The sequence below is a fragment of the Mytilus trossulus genome, chromosome 2 (assembly GCF_036588685.1).
Source record: "Mytilus trossulus isolate FHL-02 chromosome 2, PNRI_Mtr1.1.1.hap1, whole genome shotgun sequence".
NCBI lineage: Eukaryota > Metazoa > Mollusca > Bivalvia > Mytilida > Mytilidae > Mytilus > Mytilus trossulus.
The window spans coordinates 99044103-99062078 of record NC_086374.1 but is presented as its reverse complement, the minus strand read 5'-3'; the positions used below and the strand labels follow the sequence as shown (position 1 = coordinate 99062078).

The 17976-nt window shown below is 31.1% G+C and overlaps 1 protein-coding gene across 2 annotated transcripts; it reads left to right on the top strand.

Moving 5' to 3' along the window:
* Positions 1-4889: 4889 nt before the first annotated feature.
* LOC134705578 (uncharacterized) lies at positions 4890-17855 on the top strand. Of its 2 annotated transcripts, none has more exons than XM_063564301.1 (5): positions 4890-4953; positions 12630-13153; positions 15440-15619; positions 16174-16457; positions 17144-17855. In XM_063564301.1, the coding sequence occupies exons 2-5, from the start codon at positions 12638-12640 to the stop codon at positions 17661-17663; spliced, it is 1500 nt and encodes a 499-aa protein (XP_063420371.1). In that variant the 5' UTR covers positions 4890-4953; positions 12630-12637; the 3' UTR covers positions 17664-17855. The 2 variants fall into 2 exon arrangements, with proteins under 2 accessions (XP_063420371.1, XP_063420370.1); XM_063564300.1 differs by having other exon boundaries at positions 4892-4973.
* The last annotated feature ends 121 nt before the right edge of the window (positions 17856-17976 follow it).

Sequence of the window (17976 nt, the reverse complement as noted above, 5' to 3'; positions counted from 1 at the left end):
AACAACAAAAACGATTAAGGTATAGCTATTTTAATGTGAATTGATAATTATAAAAACAATCTTTGAAAATCAATGTAATATAAATTTTATCATTTTTTGTGAATAACCTTTTGGACAGCTAAAATAATTAGGATACTCGAGGACAATATCATACCTGCCAACTTTTCAAAATGCCCTTGGGGGTTTTACGTGCAAGATGTCTCTTATAATCCTTTAAAACCTTCAAGGGCTTCTCCATACTGTTACAAGTCTATAGCCATTGTTAAATTATTTGTTTTATTTAAAATTGTGGACAAAACTACTCTTACAAAATTTCCATGTATGAGCCTCAGAGTGACTGTTGGCAGGTATGCAATATCCTTAAATATTTACTTATAAAAAAAATTGACAGTCACTACTGAGTAACTCCAGAACATCAAACAATAAAATAATAGGAAATATTAAACGAATGAGAAAGGCTGTATATTCTAGACAGGATTAAACGTAACAATTACAATAGAAGTGGAAAATATGGATCACCAAATAATATGTCTGCTAAACTTTTATCTCCAATAGGGTCTACCAGTTTCTCCGTATGTGACTAGTACAAAAAGAAATCATATGCGTCTTCTTCATCTTCCAGTGAGTCCTGTAGTGACGCCAGTGAGTCTACAAGATCAAGATCTCGTGCTTTCCTGCATTTCTTCTTGCATTTACTATTTTTATTCCAACATTTATCAACACACTTCTGTACCTTTTTAATGCTGTTGTTTTTAATTTTACACTCTCTTTGACATACTGATGTTTTGTTATCGCAGCGCCCTCTGCAGGTCTGTTGGGCGTTCGTTAGGATGAGCACCATTGCTAGTACCAGAACAACTAACACCGCTTTGGTCTGCAAGAGATAACAATACTTCTAATCAAGAACGACAAATAAATATGCTTTGTTATATATATGAGGGTCTGAGTGGGTTTTACTTTAAAATTGATTCCTTCTTTTCAGTCTTATTTTTAAGTTGGTGTAAAGTAAACGCATTGACCGAAGTACATTTTGAATGAAGCGTTTCGTTCTTAAAATGTGAACACGGTCACCTGCTTTTACAACCCTATAAAATTACTAAATGAGGCATTCTATATTTATAACTACATTTTTTTGCAAGGATCATGAAAACACGATTTCTATCAAGTTTTTCTTTACATACATGTGCACTGCATTGTGGAAGTCGTGTTATCATGAACGGGAAGGGTTGTGCCTGATGTTCATATGATGAAATCATAATCTTTCAGTCAGTTTTATTGACGTCTGGAGCTGGCATGTCAGTTAACTGCTAGTAGTCTGTTGTTATTTATGTAATATTGTCATTTTGTTTATTTTCTTTGGTTACGTCTTCTGGCATTAACTTCAAAAATAACTCGAAATACAGTAACTGTTAGCCAATCAAAATAACGTATTATAATGAAACAATACATGTGAATTGCAATTACATTATAGAGAATAATCATCAAAACGAAAGAATTTAGAGCAAAAAATATAAAGAATCACGATAGAAAAAATAAAATAGTCTGAGATATTAAAGAATAAATAAAGAAAAGAGCCCAATTCAGACCTTCATTTATAGATGATACATTATATGGAATAATTTCAAATCAAATATCTTTATTCATAAATAATAACATTAGATGTATGTTTCATTATAATACGTTATTCTGATTGGCTTACTGCACATCACATGTTATTCCGTAGGCAATTGCATTAGACAATAAAATTTATCATTCATGATGACACGAGGTCCGACAATAATGTGCACAGGTGAATTAAATAAAACTTGATAAAAATCGTGTTTTCATGATCCTAGTTAAAAAATGTAATTATAAGTATTGAATGCTTCTTTTTGCAATTTTAAAGTATAGTAAAAGCGTTGACCGTGCGTACATTTTTAGAATGAAGCGCTTCCGCGCTTCATACAAAATGTACTTCGGTCAACGCTTTTACACCCCAATAAATTTACAAAAAAAAAGCATTCTATTCTTAATTAAAAGCCCCATTTAGAGCATATCGCATAAATGCAAATTAACATACACACTGATTATTTATAATTACAAATCAGCATAGAGGGGTTAGGAAAAGCGGCATAACATAAACATGTGTCATTTATAGTCGGATGGAGGAAAATCAAAACAAGACCACATAAAAAAGGAGATAGCTTTTTATTTTTCGTTTAAAATTTTATTTGGCAATCACACCTCATCTTCTCTTTGCTATCCATACAATAGTTGCCTGTTAACATTGTTATATATAGATATAAGAAGATGTGGTCTTATTCCGTCAAAATTCGTAAAATAAAGAAGGCTTTCCATAATGGTACTGCATTTTTACATATATGTTTATATTATTGTAGTGTCGGGTGCTGTCTCATTTACAAATACTCAAAGTTACTTAATATTAAGATGCTTACCTGCATTTTTCTTCTGTTAATGTAAAATTAATTATGAGCTACATGTAAGCGAGACGTATTTATATTCAGGAGAACATAGCTGCGAGCTCTATTAAAATCAATTATTTCAATGTACTGATACACGTATCATTTCCTCATCTCTTCGCCGTTTATATTTTTATTTCAATTTTTTGGCCTATAGCATCACTGAAGTGACATTAATTGTCACTTTCAAATGCGCATCTGCTGTATTAAAATTAGTACCGTTTAGTTTAAGGATTTGTTTATGAACCTATTTATCTTTATTATTAAACCTAAGGACAATAACTCTCGATTGCCATATGTGCTGCGATACATGTATCTACACGTAATCTAGTCTTTTTAACATTTTAACACCAACGCATCTTTGATGACGTCGTGATACGAACCCAAAGGCTATAGTTACAGTGTTCATGTACATTAAAATAAATATACGGTAGAACAGATGGTGTTTTCTAAAGTCCTACCCGTTTTATTTTACAGAAATAAGCAAGGCTAGTACATTTAAAAAGCAATCCGTTCAAAAGTCATGAATTGTACAATAAAATGTAAAATCCGTATTTGCAGCGGTCAACTGCCAAATATAGCATACCAAAGTGTTCCGATTATTTTTTTTAATCTGCTACAAAATAGTACAATATGCCATCTGTTTAAGTTATTTTTTATGAGATGGACTCTAGATACACAAGTAAAGTTCTCTAAAAAGAAATGTGAATATCGAAAACTGAAACTTATAAAAAAAAATAAAAAATAAAGATAGTACGTTCTGCTTTCTTCTCATGGTGCAGCGACATAAGATGTATAAGAAATCGGAAGGCTAACACATAACGATTTTTTATGATGGGTTTAATAATTAAATTTTAACTCGTTTTGTAGAATTATATAGCCTTTTGGAACCTCAATGTGTGTTTATCGTATATAGTCTCAAGAAGTTAAACAAATAGCCATTAGGGAAGTACATATGTTGGGATGCTTAAGTTTTCTTTGCCAAGAACATAGTTCTCATGATCTGAGATGCTATTATTTTTAAGTTCATTTGTCTTGTGAAATGGGAAGCTGTAATCATCCAAGCGCGTTATTTTTCATGTTTTATGTAGCTGATGTCTACTGAAACATTCTTAAAGACATTTCTGATTAATAGCAAAGATGCAAAAAAATTCAAATCGGTTGATCGTGATCTAGTGAGTAGGCGCCTTGAAAAGGTTAACAAATTGAGATGTACAGGCGGTCAACCAACTCGTGATGGCATCCGTAAAATGTTCGAAGGGATGAATTCAACTTCATCATTTGGAACTCTTGGTTTAATAGCGTCCGTGTAAGCAGCAACCCTCTATCAAGAAAGTCATGATAGGAAATACAAGCACGGAAGTATCGTATAAATTGGGAGATATCTACCCTGTATGCAGGTGCTGCTAGAATGTTGATACTTAGAAATGAAATGGAAAGTTCACAATTGGAAAGCTGAAATCATCTCCTTTGTCATAAAGTTTTGTTTTCAACCGACCCTCTGATTTTTCTAGATGTAAGTCAAGATATGAGGCCAACTGAACTGTATCTTTTGTATCCTGTATCTCTAGTTCGATTTGATAGAAGCGTTCAACATAGTCACCAAATTTTGAATTATTTAGTGAGACAACATCATCTATAAAGCGGAAAGTAAAGTTTAAGGATATTCCTAACTTCTTATCTTTCTTCCTAAGACGTTCCTGTATGAAGTCAGCCTCATAATAATAAAGAACAAGGTTTTGATTATGTTCCTTACGTCGTAACTACAATCCATTTCCCTTTCATGAATGTGACCTACCGAATAAGATCATTTACCGGAGTTGTTATCACATAAGCAACACGACAGGTGCCACATGTGGAGCAGGATCTGCTTACCCTTCCGGAGCACCTGAGAACACCCCTGGTTTTTGGTGGGGTTCGTGTTGTTTATTCTTTTGTTTTCTATGTTGTATCATGTGTATTATTGTTTGTCTGTTTGTCTTTTTCATTTTTAGCCATGTCGTTGTCAGTTTATTTTCGATTTATGAGTTTGACTGTCACTTTTGTATCTTTCGTCCCTCTTTTGCAGAAACAATGCTTACATTTTATTATTCTCGTAAAAAAAACAAAGAAGGTTGTTTACGTCCCTCTTTTTTGAAGCAACAACACGATACCATGACGAGCGTTTTCTGTTGAACGTGGCAATAGATATTTAAAATGATTAAAATGTGTATCTTAAAATCTAATACGGTGTAAATAAACAAATTATATAACATTCAATTAGAATCCAAATGAATTTTTTTTCTATATTATACCAATTGAGAAATATCTATTGAAAAGGAATTACGTGAAAAGTATTAATATAGCATTCAAATCGAAATAATGATTTGGATGCTTTGTCAAATGTATTCAGGATGTTTAAAATACTTCCTGTATAGCGTTACCAATACAAACAGAGTAAAGAGAATCTGTATTGTGCATTCTTTTTGGAATCGAAAGTAAAACTGATCAAGAGGTAACCATAAGTGCAACTTTGTATGTATTTTATTTTAATTTCATGTGCAGATGCATTATGCCATTTTATTTTTATATAATTCTGTGTGAAATAATCTAAATGCATATTTTCATTTAAAACTAGATCTACAATTATAAAAAAAAAAGGGTCGAAAGATACCAAAGGAACATTTAAACTCATTAGTCTAAAACTGACAATGACTTTGCAAAAGACGATTAAAAGACTCAGTCAGTATACCAAACACAACAGCTGATCAACAAGAGCACTACAATAGTTGATCCGATATTGTATGAGGTAAGTAAGTAAGTAAGTAAGTAATTTTTATTGGTTTAAAATCCAAAATTACAGGATTGATACCAAGACAATACAAATTTGTTATACACAAACATACAAACATATATATATATATATCATACCAAATTTATAAACATTATATGAGGAGGTGGTACCACAAAGTTATTTAGTGCTTAATAAAGCATTTCTAGAAATGTACATGTCGCTTATAAATTTAACAATAATTCTAATTATATCAGTCTCAACACACGTATACAAAAATTTAAATCTTGCTTCATTAGTCATATTGAAAAAAGAGGGAACTATTTCATTAATTCTGGAAAACAGTTGGTCTCTAATTATATTTAATTTTGTACATTTTAAAGTGAAATGAAATTCATCTTCTACTTCTAAGAGACACAAAGGACAAATTCTTTCTTCTACAGGGGTTTTAGTGTGACGCCCTTGTTCAATTCTAAGAACACTATTACTTATACGAATTTTAGCAAAATGCCCTATTACTTTTCTGTCTATATTTAACAATAAATAGGTTTCCAATTTAGAATTTTCTTTAAGCTGTCTATATGTTCTCAGCTTATTACCATGTACTGATTTATTATCACAAAATATATTTTCTTTCCAATAATTAAGATATCTATCATTAAGTTTGGTATGAATTGCATATAATAAACGCTTTTTTGAAATAGTATCATGATTTTTCCAAACATGTGAAAAATTTAATGTAGCAAGTAACTGTTCAATCTTTTTAGCAAATCCATTGGTTAATTGCAGGTTGGAACAATATACATCTTTTAGTAAACAATTGTTATCAGATTTTATGACATGCAACCAGAAGCCAATTGACAGTTTTAAAGCTTCTATAAAAACTGGATACATACCAAGTTCAGCTAGTACTGCTAAATTGACAGCTGATTTATTTACTCCAATTAAAGTTTTTGCAAATTTAATTTGGACTTTGATGGTAGCCAATGACCAATATTTTGACTCTAGATTTGTAATATCTTTTATCATATACAGAGACCAAACTTCGCTACAATAAAGAAGTATAGGTTTAACACAAGCATCAAAAAGCTTTAAGTGAGGTAATACATTGATATTTTCAGAAAATAACAGTTTTCTAATACAAAATATAGCTTTTGAGGCTTTTTTACATAGAAGTCTCACTGCCTCGGTAAAACTACCAGATGGTTTAAACAGTATACCCAAATATTTATATTCTGTACAGTGTTCCAGAATATTATCACTAAAAACAAACTTGTCTTTTATAAGTTTTTTACCTGATTTGTTAAAAATCATAACTTTGGTTTTGTCAAGATTTACTGTTAAATCCCAACTAGTGCAATATAAACTAAGCTTGTCAAGGCATTTTTGTAAGCCATTAGCCGATTCAGAAATAAGAACTAAATCATCAGCATATAACAGACATGATATATCATTATCATTTAACTTGGGTGGTTCACATGTTGAGTCAAAAATAGATGGTAAATCATTAATATATAAAGAAAATAATGTAGGGCTTAAAATACACCCTTGTTTTACCCCAACTGAGGAATTAAAAAAATCAGTGATACCTTCCGAGATCTTTACCGAGTACAAAACCTCTTTATACATATCTTTCATTATACTAAAAAAGGGACCATCTATGTTGTAATAAGACAATTTGTAAAAGAGGGCATCTCTATTAATAGTATCAAATGCCTTCTGAAATCAATGAAACAGGCATATATCTTTTTTGATGATTTAAATGCTTTATCAATTATAGTTTTTAGAGTTAAAACATGATCACTTGTTCGTCTTCCCTTTCTGAATCCAATTTGCTCACGACATATAAGTTCATTTCCTTCAAGATACTTTTCTAATCTGTTATGTAAAACTTTTAGAAAAAATTTTCCCAAACAACTTGAAAGGGCTATACCTCGATAATTAGATGGATCATTAAAACACCCACCCTTGAAAATGGGCTTAATAAAATTTTTTCTCCATAAAGTTGGGTAGATACCAGACTTAAGAATAAGATTAAACAATTTTACATACACATCAATATTCATATAACAAGATATTTGTAACATTTCATTCGTAATACAATCTGAACCACTTGCTTTATTATTCTTTAAAGATTTTGCTGCAATAACCACCTCCTCAGTTGTAATAGAACTGTTTAACATCTTAGTACATGTGTTACAATCTTTAAAAGTAGTATACTCTTTCTTGTCATTACATACATTTTTATCATAATCAATATTCATTAATTTATCAAAATATTTAAACCATTCTTTAGGTTGTATGTTAGAACTAGGATCCTTGAAGTTCTCCTTTTTTAGTTTCTTAATTGTTTTCCAAAAATCATTTGGACAGCTATTATTTGAATCTATAATCTGGTTTATCATTTTATGTCTAAATTGTCTATATTTTTTCCTTATAAGTTTATTCAGTTCCTTTTTATGATATAATACTTTGTGTCTAAGACTGTCATTCCAGGGCTCAGTACATAATTTTCTAGTCAGACTCTTTAGGGACCTATATTTAGATTCACATTCATTATCATAATATGGCTTTTTTATTTTTCTTCTTTTACTTCTCTTGTCTTTACCAGGGGTCTTATTAGTATTACTTAAAAAAGCAGCATTGTATAATATTGATGATATACTGGAGAGGTGTCATTAACACTTTGAGTTACATTGGAATTACATGTATTATTCGCATCTATATTTTGGGTTAAATTATCTACATCAGAATTTATGGTTCTAAAGTTCACTTTCAACATATTGGACTTAAAAATTTCTTCTCGTTTAATAGTCCATTTAACTCTTCTAAGAGTTGGATTAACATAATCATCACATGACTTATTCACTAATTGAGAATGTAAAGTTATCGAAATTGGACAGTGATCAGATATTGTTGGTTCAAATTGTCCTACACTAAAATTGACAATACTTGGTAAAAATTCAGATGAACATAAACAATAGTCATCAATTGACACACCATTATGATTATAGAAAGTGATTTTACCTTTTGAATCACCAAGAGTTCTTCCATTAAGGATTCTTAATTGAGATTCTGTGCATAAGTCAAGTATTAATTTTCCATAGTTATTAGTTTTTTGGTGTACTTGAGTATTTCTAACTTTGCATACATTATCTGCCACATAATTAGTGGGAAGAAAGTTGTCCAAACTGTCATCTACTTCATTTGTTATGAAATCTAACTCTTTACAGTTTATATGTGCATTTAGATCTCCCATAAGGATTATATCCCCTAATATACTATATTTCGCAATATCTGCTTCAAGTTTCTCAAAAATTTGTTTATCAAAATTTGTTCTTAATGTGTAAGATGAGTTTGAAGGAGGAATATATAAAAAACATAAAAATACATTTCTATCAAAACTGAAAAATGTCTTGTCTAGTTTAAACCACATTATATCATCCATTGATTTATCCATCAACTTTACACCTGATAATATTTCCTTCTTAAAAAATGTAGCTAAACCACCTCTAACTTTATTTGAATCAGATGATCTACAGTTTACAAAACATTTATAACCATCATAGTTTAAAATCTCATTGGCGGGAATATGAGTTTCTGAAAGACCAATAATGTCAGCAGTCATAATATGACAAATATTAGCATCATCTAGTTTACAAACTCTGTTACCACTTATTCTTTTAAATAATCCATTAACATTCCAAGAGCTGATAGATAATTGCTTTGAAACTTTTATACACATGATCAAAATTTAATTTGAATTAACCATTCAAAATGCACAGGGGTCGGTGAACTGTAAAACAGATAGAGAGAGAAATTAAAGTGAAAAATAAAATAGAGAAATACTATCACTGTTTAATTATTTTCAATTCTAAAATCTTACTTGCTTAAATTATTTGCCTTTATCCAGCTTTGATTATAATATGTGAAATTAAATAAAAGTGCTTGCCCTCTACTAGCATACAAGCTGGAAAGTTACTTTAAATGCAAGTATTTTTAAAACTATGATAAAGTGTAAGTATTAGAAATGTATTACAAAACTGTCTTTTGCCATCCTTGGCTTGATTTATCCCTAATCTACATACTAATAGTAAATACTGAGAAATATCACTTCTACAGAAGCTTTATATGACAATAATAATAATAATTAGAAACAATAATGAATTCTTAATATATATATACCAAAATGCATATTTTAATTAGGTAAAAAATAATAAATTCTGTTATAGTCTACATTTTGTACATTATGTTTATTTTTCTAGGATCCAAATTCATGATACTGATGAAAAACGCTGGCTACTGCTGATGCAATACTATCTGCTAGCTTTCTGTCATAGTACGTGTTGGTTGGCCCTTGATAGGTGTTTCCTGCTGGAGTTTCAAAGTTTTGTCCTTGATCACTTCGATTACTGCTCTTTCTGTTGGGTGTATTGTACTGATACTTGTAATCATTTCTATTGCTGATTGTGTCTTTTTGAGATTCTCTGTATGAATTCACATTTAGATTGTTTTGTGAATGTGGAAGCTGGTTCCTGGTTCGTGGGAATAAAGTGTTTCTTAGGTTCCCAGCTAAAACACGAACTCCTTCAAATTTGTTAAGTCTAAATGAATCCCAATAGAACTTTTTCACCACATTACCATTTGAAATGAAGTTGCTATTTCTACAAACTTTTATCTTATCAGCTGTGTCATATTTGTACAGAATTCTCTCATTAAACTCTTTGATTTTTTTACATTAAGCCTTTCTATTTGTGAAGGCAACACCAGTGAAATAACTACTGATTCTGACTTTTGTAAGGCCTTTTCTATTAAGTCAGTATATTTACAAAATGCTTCTTCTGCTGATTCATTTTTCAGGTTATTGATTCCTACATGTATAATGATTGTCTCTGCACAGGAGACCATGTCTACTTGTCCTAAAGCATCTCCAATTGTGTAGGTTGTAAATCTCATACCTTCTTTTCCTGATCTTAAAAGAAGCCTATCAATATCCACAAAACGACAAATAGAATCATGCATGAAGATGACATCTGTGTTGATTTTTTCAATGATGACGTCATTAGTTTTCTTATTTGCCATGTGAGAGTTTGAGTTAGGTTGAGCAACTTTTTCTGTAGGGCTAATAAGATTTTGTGTACTCTCTCGCAGTGGAATGTTTGAAACATTTGTATTGTTTTGTTGATTTACTGCATTTCTTGTTGTTTCACTTTGTTGATTTTGCCTTGCGTTTTGTTTTTTAATCCATGGCTGAATGGGGTTACCTTCACAGTCATATAAGAAGGACTGTATCCTATCTTGTAAGTCCTTGATGACTGCATCTTTTTCTTCAATTCTTTCTCTGGCATTACACTTTACTTTTTCCGCATCTTTTTTCGTGTTATCTATAATAAAAACTAGCTTTTCATTGTCCAAATCAGATTCTGTTTTTGACTTTCTAATTTGTGCAAGTTGGTTTTGCAGTTCTAAGTTTTTTTTCTCCAAATCCTTTTTTACGTTATTCAAATCTTTTTCTTTATTCGATATTAGGAGCTCGTTATCTTTTTTCAGTTTCTCTATTGTTAAATTTTTGTCCTTTAATTTTAACTCATACATTTTTGATTCAGGAGGAATGTGGGTACACTTTATTGACTTAATCTTTTGTAGCTCACCTACTATGTTAGTTTTTGAGTCACTTTGTAGTGTAAGCAATGTGGCCACAGATTTGGAAATTTTTACCAGTGACTCCTCGATGATATCAATTCTATTCTGGATGACAGTAAGGGTTTGTTCATTTATTTTCTCAGATTCATGAATCTTTTCTGGTTCTTTTTCCAAAAGTTGTGAATTAACTTTCACAGCTTTATTGGGGATATGAAATTGTTTTTGTACCTCTGCACTGGTTATGGACTTAGTTGTGTTTTCAAAAAGTTGAAGGTTTGAATTATCTATGTCATTATTGATACATTTTGGTGTAGTTTCTTCTGTTACGTCTCCAGATTGTGCCTCTGAAGTAACACTACCTGTATGTTCAGCAATTGATGTTGAAGATTTCATATGAAACTGTTCAGTCTTGTGAGAAACACATGTATCTGAGTTAAGAAGTGTGTTGACAAGTAATTTGCATTTGTCAAATTGATGTTTACAAAATGATTCCCATAATTTGCCTTGGGTTAGAATTTTTCCTGTTGTCAAATATATTATAACCTTGTACAAGAAATCATCTGAGTCAACTACTTTTGATTCAAGGGTATTACTGTCAGAAATGACAAACTCTGTTTGCACTATTTTATTGTTACTATCCGTTTTGTCTGTCCAAACAACGTTTTTGTTCCCTTTGCCTTCTTTTATATAAATAACTTCTGCAATGGCTGTAATCCATGCATGAATTCTACTGTTGGATGTGATGAAACAGGAACAGTTTGCATTGGGTTTGTATAGTTCTAAATCAATTTCTTCAAATGGGATTACTTTTCCTGAAGTGGTTTTCTGTTTTGATTTGAAAGTTTCGTTGATTGGATAAGTATTCTTCATTTTTTCCAAATTTATATCAATAACATCATTGACTTGTTCTGGTTTACTCATGTTTACGTTTTATTTTGGGTGATTGGTTGTATCATACAAATAAGATCGATTAAATGTAAATTAAATTCTTTGTCGTAATTAATTGTCACCTTCCCCTGAACATGATGATTGTTGTTCACAGTTTCATTGTCTATTGATTAAAATTATTTAGTTAATAAGCTTAAATAACGTTGTTTTGAGGGAAAATATTTTACCGCTTTTCCATTCTTCAAAACCGGAAGTCTATGAGGTGAAAAGGGTATTCAAATCTCAAGAAAACAATGCCATGCCAAACAACAAATACAGCGAAAAGTCAAACAGTTCACGAACACACTTTCAATAATGATGATCACCATGGTATAATATTACACTAGATTCAATAATTCGGCTCATCTCAAGACAAGCAACCATTTAAAAGCATTTCTATCATTCCATATTGACACGTTCATCACAGGAATTGTATATATCTCGTTCGATCTATAAAAAGTTAATTTTGTTGCGTCCTCAAATTATTGATCTAAATTGAATGCAGTTTGCTAGATAGTTACATGTACATTTCAAAGAAAAACAAAAATACTGAACTTAGAGGAAAAGTCAATCGGAAAGTCCCTAATCACATGGCAAAATCATATAACAAAACACATCAAACGAATGGACAACAACTGTCATATTCCTGAACTGGTACAGGCGTTTTCAAATGAAGAAAATGATGGATTGAAACTGGTTTTATAGCGCTATACCTCTCACTTTTACGACAGTCTCGTCAAATTATCACACAAGCTCATGGCAGCTTCTAGTTTGAAAATAATCATCCGTGTTGTTTTCCATATAAGAATGTTATTATCTATGATTTCCAGATTCTAGAATGTCAGATACATATTCAAATGAAATAACAGAAATTGAAGCAGATGAAGGTTTAAATGATTTCTTCTACTTTCTGGAAGGACACGGAATTGTTGATTTAATGAATGGAATGAGGGTAAGAACAAAACCAGAACTTTCAGAAAACTTAAAATGTTTTAAAGCTGAAAGATGGAAAGCTGAAGAAAGGAATATGTATCTAAATGAGTTAAGTTTCCCGTCTGGTTTTAAGCTTGTTACTGATATCTATAAAATATCAATCAAATTAGAGAACAGTGGTTTAGAAAAGGCAAGCGATCCCTCGGAAAGGAAACGTTTAGAAAAGGCAAGCGATCCCTCGGAAAGGAAACGTTTAGGAAAAAGACAATGTTTGTACTCACTTCGGGATTGTTATAAAGACCATAGTGATTTCCAAGTTCCAGTGGACGACACATATATCAAAGATGGTGATATAAACCATTACTGGGCATTAATTGAAGATGGTGAAAATCAGTGGAAAAAAATTCCCGCGAGGATAACGGTAAATTTGATATTAAGGATATTTAAGTCTTTTAATCTTTCAAATATTTTGCAATTAATTTCAATGATTTGTAGAACTTTTGAAATGATTCTAGAACTAGAACTATTAGAAATTATTGCAATGTTACCAATTCAACTTTTTAACTACCAATTTTCAATTTCTCAGCAGTAACATACCTTCTGCAACTATCTGCACATATTTTATTTGTTTTTCACAGTTTGATTTAGAATAAAACCCTACAAAGTTATATAATACAATTAATTACACAATTCTATATTAATATTCTTCTAATTGTTTTAAAATAATCAAATAACTTAATAACAAACCTATTCCCGATTTAGATTCATTTTTTTTTTAAATTTACCAGTGACGTAATTTTTTGTGGAGTTGAAACATTCGTGTGACACACAGTTGGAAATTATATTATGCCGTTTTTGTGTACTATCGTGAATTAATTTTAGGTGTTCGTTCTTATTCTGTGGTTAAAATGACGAATCTTACGAAAATATTTATTAAGTATTTATGTATTGTCTGTCCTGAGTGTTCTTGCATTTATTTGTAGTTTTGTCATTTTAGCGGTGTTTTTAACAATGCCATTAAGCACGAGGCTTGACTAACCATAAAACCAGGTTCAACTCAAGTTTTTTTTCTTGAAATGACCTGCACCACATCAGGAATATGGCAATTGTTATCAAATAGTTCGTTTCAATGCATGTTGCGTTGACATTTATTTTTTTGCACTGCAGCGTTTCTGTTTGCGTTTTTTTCTCTCTCATTCGATTCAAGACTTTTGAACAGCAGTATACTACTGTTGCCCTTTTTTCATTTGCTTTTATTACAACCTTGATAAAACTAATTAAATCGTCTGTTCCATATTCCAGTTATATTCTCCTTGTAGGACACCAGGACGTCATGACTTCAAACTATGTTCCTATTGTTCTTTATTGTAGTTGTATATTTAAATGTTGAAAATGTTAGGAAAAAAAACAATATTAGTAGAATGCAAATAACCATTTCAACAACTTTACTAAGAAAAATATTCACAAAAACCTCAATCCATGTCACCATAATCAATGTTAACAATCAATTCATCAAAACAAAAGAACTTTCAAATTCCTAATTCGAAAGGAAGCTGTTTACGCCATGACAAAAACAACCCGTGAAAAATCAAAATACAAACAACAGTCTGGTGTTTACGACGGATCACCAGCTTCAGCTCTATATGTGACACCCATCGTGTTGCTTGTGTATTTGCAAACCCAGTGACAAGTCTTATGCATGTTAAAATGGGGAAAATGTAAGAAAAAAAAAACAATATTAGTAGAATGCAAATAACCATTTCAACAACTTTACTAAGAGATAGTTATCAAAAGTACCAGGATTATAATTTCATACGCCAGACGCGCGTTTCGTCTACATAAGACTCATCAGTGACGCTCACATCAAAATAGTTAAAAAGCCAAATAAATACAAAGTTGAAGAGCATTAAGAGAAATATTCACAAAATTCTTAATCCATGTCACCATGTTACCAATCCTGTTACCTTTGATAACTACTAATTCAGTATTTGTTAACTTTTCAGATTAAAAATGCTTGTCGATAGAAACTTTTAAATTTATTTATTTCTCCTTTTCGATTACACATAATGTATATTTACGACGGGGAAAGATTTCAAGAGTATTATAAAGTTTGTTTTTGAATTTTTATAATTTGTTTAAAGAAATAAAACTTTTTTCAAATTTCCGAAACATTATCAGACATTTCGTGTGTTTGAATATGATATGAGTAATATATAATAAAAGGGTTTCTAGAAGTTGATTAATAAAAAGCCATATAGAAACAAGATGAATCAAATTTCTTTTATATGCATCTAATCAGTTATCATTGAGGATGCATTTGTTTATCATTACTCATCACACCGGCACGAGTAAAAGGTTTCTTATTTAATTCCCTGTTTCCATGTATTGGATTGCAGACACGTTTATTGGTAGTACCCTAAATGAAGGGAAAAAATGAATTGGTTGACATAATTTGAATATGAGGATGTTAGCCAATCACATTGCTTCAGATACATCTATAAAAGATATTTCCAAGATCTCATTAGATTTTGAAATGTCAAATTGAAAATTGATCTACCTATAGTTTTTTTTGACACGATTCCAATGGGTGATAGAAATGAACGAAATAAAAAGTAAGTGTACAAACAAGAGACGCAAAATATCTGAAACTTTATACTCGGTATTTACCTATATAATGGTTATAGTTGGTGTTAATTCATATTTTCAGTTTGATTTTATTGAATTCCCGTGTCGTCGACTTAACAGTTTCCTGATTGTTTCTAGCCCAAAGAAGCTCAAACATGTCGTTTGTCCAGAAGGATCAACAACAAACACTGGAAAAGACAATGGTATGACTGTCCAATTTGAAAAGGGTTGTGTTAATCAAGAACTTACGTTGGAATATACGGTAAATGTATTGCGAAATCAATTTTATGGCCACATTATTTTACTCAGCCGCGATAACAATTGTGTTGCATGTGCAAAAGTGTTTGAAAACAATTAAATGGTCACTAACACATGTTATCTTTCAGCTTTTTTAGATTTATCATAATGCCTTATTGGACTTTGCTACCAGATTCCTGCAAATTATCTAAAATGTAAAGAGTATTTGTTTTATTGTTTATTTTGATCGCTTTGATAACACTGCAAACTTCATTCTACATGCAAAACATATGAACATATAAAAGTATGTAATGGTAAAGTATGTATAGTAACCCATCCCTTAGAAAATAATGTGATGCATATTTTCTCTTTCATTTCTTAAATGCATTAGCTTACTTTATACTATTTATAGTAATCAAAGAATGACTTTATGTTCGTACGATACTACTTGGTATTTGTTTCGGCCTTCCATCTTTATTCATTCGTGTCCTTCTGATGAAGGATGTTTGTATGTTTTTTTACCTTGTAGCTTTACAGATCAATTCAAACAATTACATAAAGTATCTATATGACTTTTAGGTGCAAAGACCATGTGGAAAATACACATGCAACGATTCAAATTCAACAACACAAGTAAAAGCTGTCAGCCATAAATTAACCTTAGATTATAAGAATGCGAAATTAAAAAGGTCAATTAATATAAAAGCAAGACTTAACAATGACTCTAATGATACTGGAGACTCAGACTCTGTCGACGATTCCAGTGTTCAAATGATACTATTCAAGCAGGGCAAACTCACTTTTCAAAGTCCAACACGTCTGACTACTGGAGAATATACTGGACAAATAATAGATTCAGAGGAGTAAGTACTATCTAGAAACCCTAATTTTTTAAGAAAAGTAATTGATTTTCCTAGTAGTTTTTTACATATGAGTTTTCCTCTCTAATATGTCCTATCAGTGCGCTAACATGTCCTCCGCCGGACGGCTGTACCCTATTTTTGACATTTTTACCTAGTATGTCTGTGTGTTTTGTTCACAGATCTTTGTCAATATAGTTGAATTGTATGCGACGGGGAACATTTAAGTGCATTGACAGTGTGGCATTAATTGAATTGTATGCGACGGGGAACATTTAATTGCATTGACAGTGTGGCATAATCGTTATCACTATAAAAACAAACAACTATAAGACAATAAATAAAAACTTAAATGTATATAGACAAAGACCATTCACAATATAAAAGACAAGAATACAAAAATGTATCATAGCACAATAGCACAATAACCGGATGTATAAGAACCAGACCACGTCAAATGGATATTACCAAAAATAGACTATTTAACAGTAAAAGTTATAATTACCTAAAATTGAGCGTTATAAACTTTTGTTTACCAACAAATCAGATCATCTACCTTTTGTTGAATACTGAGTCGAACTTTTAACATACCTATACACTATTATTTTCTTATTTTTCTCTTTGTATTATATTTTGGGGTACTTTTTTAGTTCGTTATGAAGACTAACACTTAATATTTTTTTCATTAGAAGCGTACTGTTTGCAAGAATCAAACGACATAAAAATCTTACAGCAGAATTATCAGAGGAGCTGGAACTATTTTATGGTAACAGAATGCTTTGCAACATTTTGCTGTTCTACGAAAAGAAACAAGGAAAGACCATCCACTTGATCACAGAATGTTGTTTGAAACAACATGCGCAGTTTCTATGTGCAGAGCACCAAAAAGATGGGAAAGTTAGGGTTTTTGCTTCAAAAGATGTGTTTTTACCTCCTCATCAGAGAATTCGAATTCGCCCAGACGGATGTTTAAGACCGAGAACAACAAGAAAAAGTCATCCACACTCATTTTTGTATTTCATGTATATGGCAAAAGATAATTTTACAACCTTCTCAGTGGAGTTCTGGGGTACACTGGGAAATGCGATGAATGCAGTCATAGAGTTTTCTGCTGATAATCAGAAACGAGGTGATCTCGCGAAAGCAGATTTCAACATAAATGGTATCCTTGTTCCAAAATATTTTGAAAGAGCCAACACTATGATATAAAATAGTTAGTTTCGTTCGTGAATCAGAATGATGATTATTTCATCAGTATGATATTTTGATACATTTAATTGTAACAGTGGAGTACCTTTTATGCTCATTTTGTTTGAGTTCATGCGGTTTCAAATAAAATTTCAAAATGTAGTGATGTAATGATATATTCAAGGGATAAGAAAGGCTTTGTTATATTTTCATTATGAAGCATGAGATTTTAAGGAATAAACTTGTTTAAATACGTATTAAAAAAAATATTTTCCTATAAGTCTTGACAACAGAGTCTCTGTCTCCAATGCTGATCAAAGAGTTCCAAAATATG